The following is a 2,055-nucleotide window of genomic DNA, read 5'->3' as shown; positions in this document are numbered from 1 at the left end:
CACATTTTGCAGCTAAAAATCAAAACGTTTTAACAACTTCTCATTGGATATTCCTGGAAATTCACTGAAAATTAAATGTAATATTGAGACTACACAGGTTAAGTGTGACACATAAATTCAGACAACAGCTATCACATACATCAAACAACATGAGCCAGATGTGTCTCGGTTTATTTCCCAATGTGTTCCTTCATTTTGAAATATGAAGATGGAAGATCTCGTAATAACTGCAATGTCCCAACAGCACAGTATGCTAATAGGATTAAACACACTCCTGTAACTGTATAAAAGGAAAGCTCCTAATTCAGGACAACATTGTCATCTTTCAGACAGTCTGCTGAGGTTGTGAAGACCTGCCGGTAACTTATCATTCTTTCACTGTTTCTGTGCTTTCAGTATAATGTTGGTAGGATGATGAGTCTACTTTTGTTTTAGAATAGACACTCATCTGCATTACTGATATTTGTTCATCAGGTGAAATCCCTGAAACCATGATCAAGGTTGTGTTTCTGTTTGGATGCCTGCTGAGCCTGGCTCTGGCAAATCCTGTAAGTGTCTGAGTGTTGAAGACTGCATCAGTTTTGTCCCTTGTAGTGTAAGAGTGTATAATGTACTGTGATATTCAGTTAACACATTCAAAATATTTAATTTGTGTAGACTTTTGGACATTTTGGTCACTGGCACAGACATTCTGGCTCTCATGAGAACCATGGTGTCACTACTCGGGTGAGGATATTATCTGTCTTCCAGAGTTCAGCAATTGAGACACTTGACTGCGTGTTATTGTTACATTACTAAAGGATCATTCTTTGTACTGCAGATTTGATAGCAAAATATTTCATTTTCTTACAGGCAACAACTACAACCGCCGCTACTACTAGCACTGCTGGTGCTACTACAACCACTGCTGCTGGTGCTACAACTACAACCGCAGCTACTACTACCACTGCTGGAGCTACAACTACAACCGCAGCTACTACTACCACTGCTGGTGCTACAACTACAACCGGAGCTACTACTACCACTGCTGGAGCTACCACCACTATCGATCCTAGGATTGCCCAGATACTCCAGCTCCTCATTAGCCTCCTGCGCCCATAGTCTGCTACGGCACTTCCTGCTACTGCTGGAACTACCATTATACTGTAGTTTCTACTGATACAAAAAAATAAAATAAAATCAGCAGTGTTTGAAAACCTGTGTTAATTGATCCAGCTTTTTTAAAAATGATTTGATCTATTGGGAACCTTGAGTCTGTTTGTCCGTGAGCAGCCTGAATCTCCTGCCAGCCAGCAGGGTAAACACCTGATGTCCTGGGTGTGTACAATATATGGGCAGAAATCTGTGCCATCAGAAACTGAATTTTAATAAGTTAAATTTGAATTTGAATTGCTCAGATTGAATCTGAATTGTAACTTGAATAAATGCTTTTGAAAACTGAATTTGAATTAGTCTAATTTGAAATTGAATTTATGGTTTGAAAATGATCGTCACTAAATTGAAATTGAATTTTATATTTTGAAAATGAATTCATTTGCTTTGAAACTGCATTTTATCCTTTAAAAATTTAGCTCTCGAATAATTTCAGTTTCACTTCTCACCATTCAGTTTCAGTTCTACAATTCAATTTCAGTTCCAAAATTCAGTTTTTTGGAACTTACATCTGGTTCAAGCATAATCGAGCGCAGAGTAATCGAACTTCGTTTTACTAGCGGACCGCAAGTGGCAATCTACGGCATCTTGAGCTGGAGCTGGAGTAATTCTTCTGAAGACATTCGTGATGTCGAAAGACCAGTTGAGAAACTCTCGGGTTGGTAATAAATGTATTACATGTATAAGAACAAGCGTCATATTAACAAATAATACCCGTACAGTAACGTTTATGTGTGTTGTAGCTGTTAGCTAAAAACGCTAATTTAGCATAGATTGCCCTGGGTTCAGCGTTGACAAACAAATGTGAAAGACTCATTTCAATAGAATTCCAAAGTTGTCATCTTGTAGCCTTCCGGAGTCCTCTACACTTGCAGAGGCCCCTACAGTAGGATGAGGGAAAAT

At 38.6% G+C, this 2,055-nt stretch overlaps 1 protein-coding gene across 1 annotated transcript; it reads left to right on the top strand.

Annotated features, from left to right (window-relative positions):
• The first annotated feature begins 250 nt into the window (after positions 1-250).
• LOC109202652 (spore coat protein SP96-like) lies at positions 251-1,274 on the top strand. Its single transcript, XM_019360492.2, has 4 exons — positions 251-359; positions 475-548; positions 658-726; positions 853-1,274. Exons 2-4 carry the CDS (start codon positions 492-494, stop codon positions 1,099-1,101), a joined length of 375 nt encoding a protein of 124 aa, XP_019216037.1. The 5' UTR covers positions 251-359; positions 475-491; the 3' UTR covers positions 1,102-1,274.
• Positions 1,275-2,055: the final 781 nt, after the last annotated feature.

This window comes from Oreochromis niloticus, linkage group LG6 (genome assembly GCF_001858045.2).
Source record: "Oreochromis niloticus isolate F11D_XX linkage group LG6, O_niloticus_UMD_NMBU, whole genome shotgun sequence".
In the NCBI taxonomy this organism is placed as follows: Eukaryota; Metazoa; Chordata; class Actinopteri; order Cichliformes; family Cichlidae; genus Oreochromis; species Oreochromis niloticus.
The sequence above is the reverse complement of the archived record's forward strand: the minus strand, read 5'-3'. Positions and strand labels throughout refer to the sequence as shown.

Excerpts from the sequence above, each read along its gene's own strand:
- LOC109202652 (XM_019360492.2), top strand. The coding sequence starts at position 492 with ATGATCAAGGTTGTGTTTCTGTTTGGATGCCTGCTGAGCCTGGCTCTG. Across the intron at positions 549-657 it reads GCCTGGCTCTGGCAAATCCT|ACTTTTGGACATTTTGGTCA; the intron begins GTAAGTGTCTGA and ends TAATTTGTGTAG. Across the intron at positions 727-852 it reads ACCATGGTGTCACTACTCGG|GCAACAACTACAACCGCCGC; the intron begins GTGAGGATATTA and ends ATTTTCTTACAG.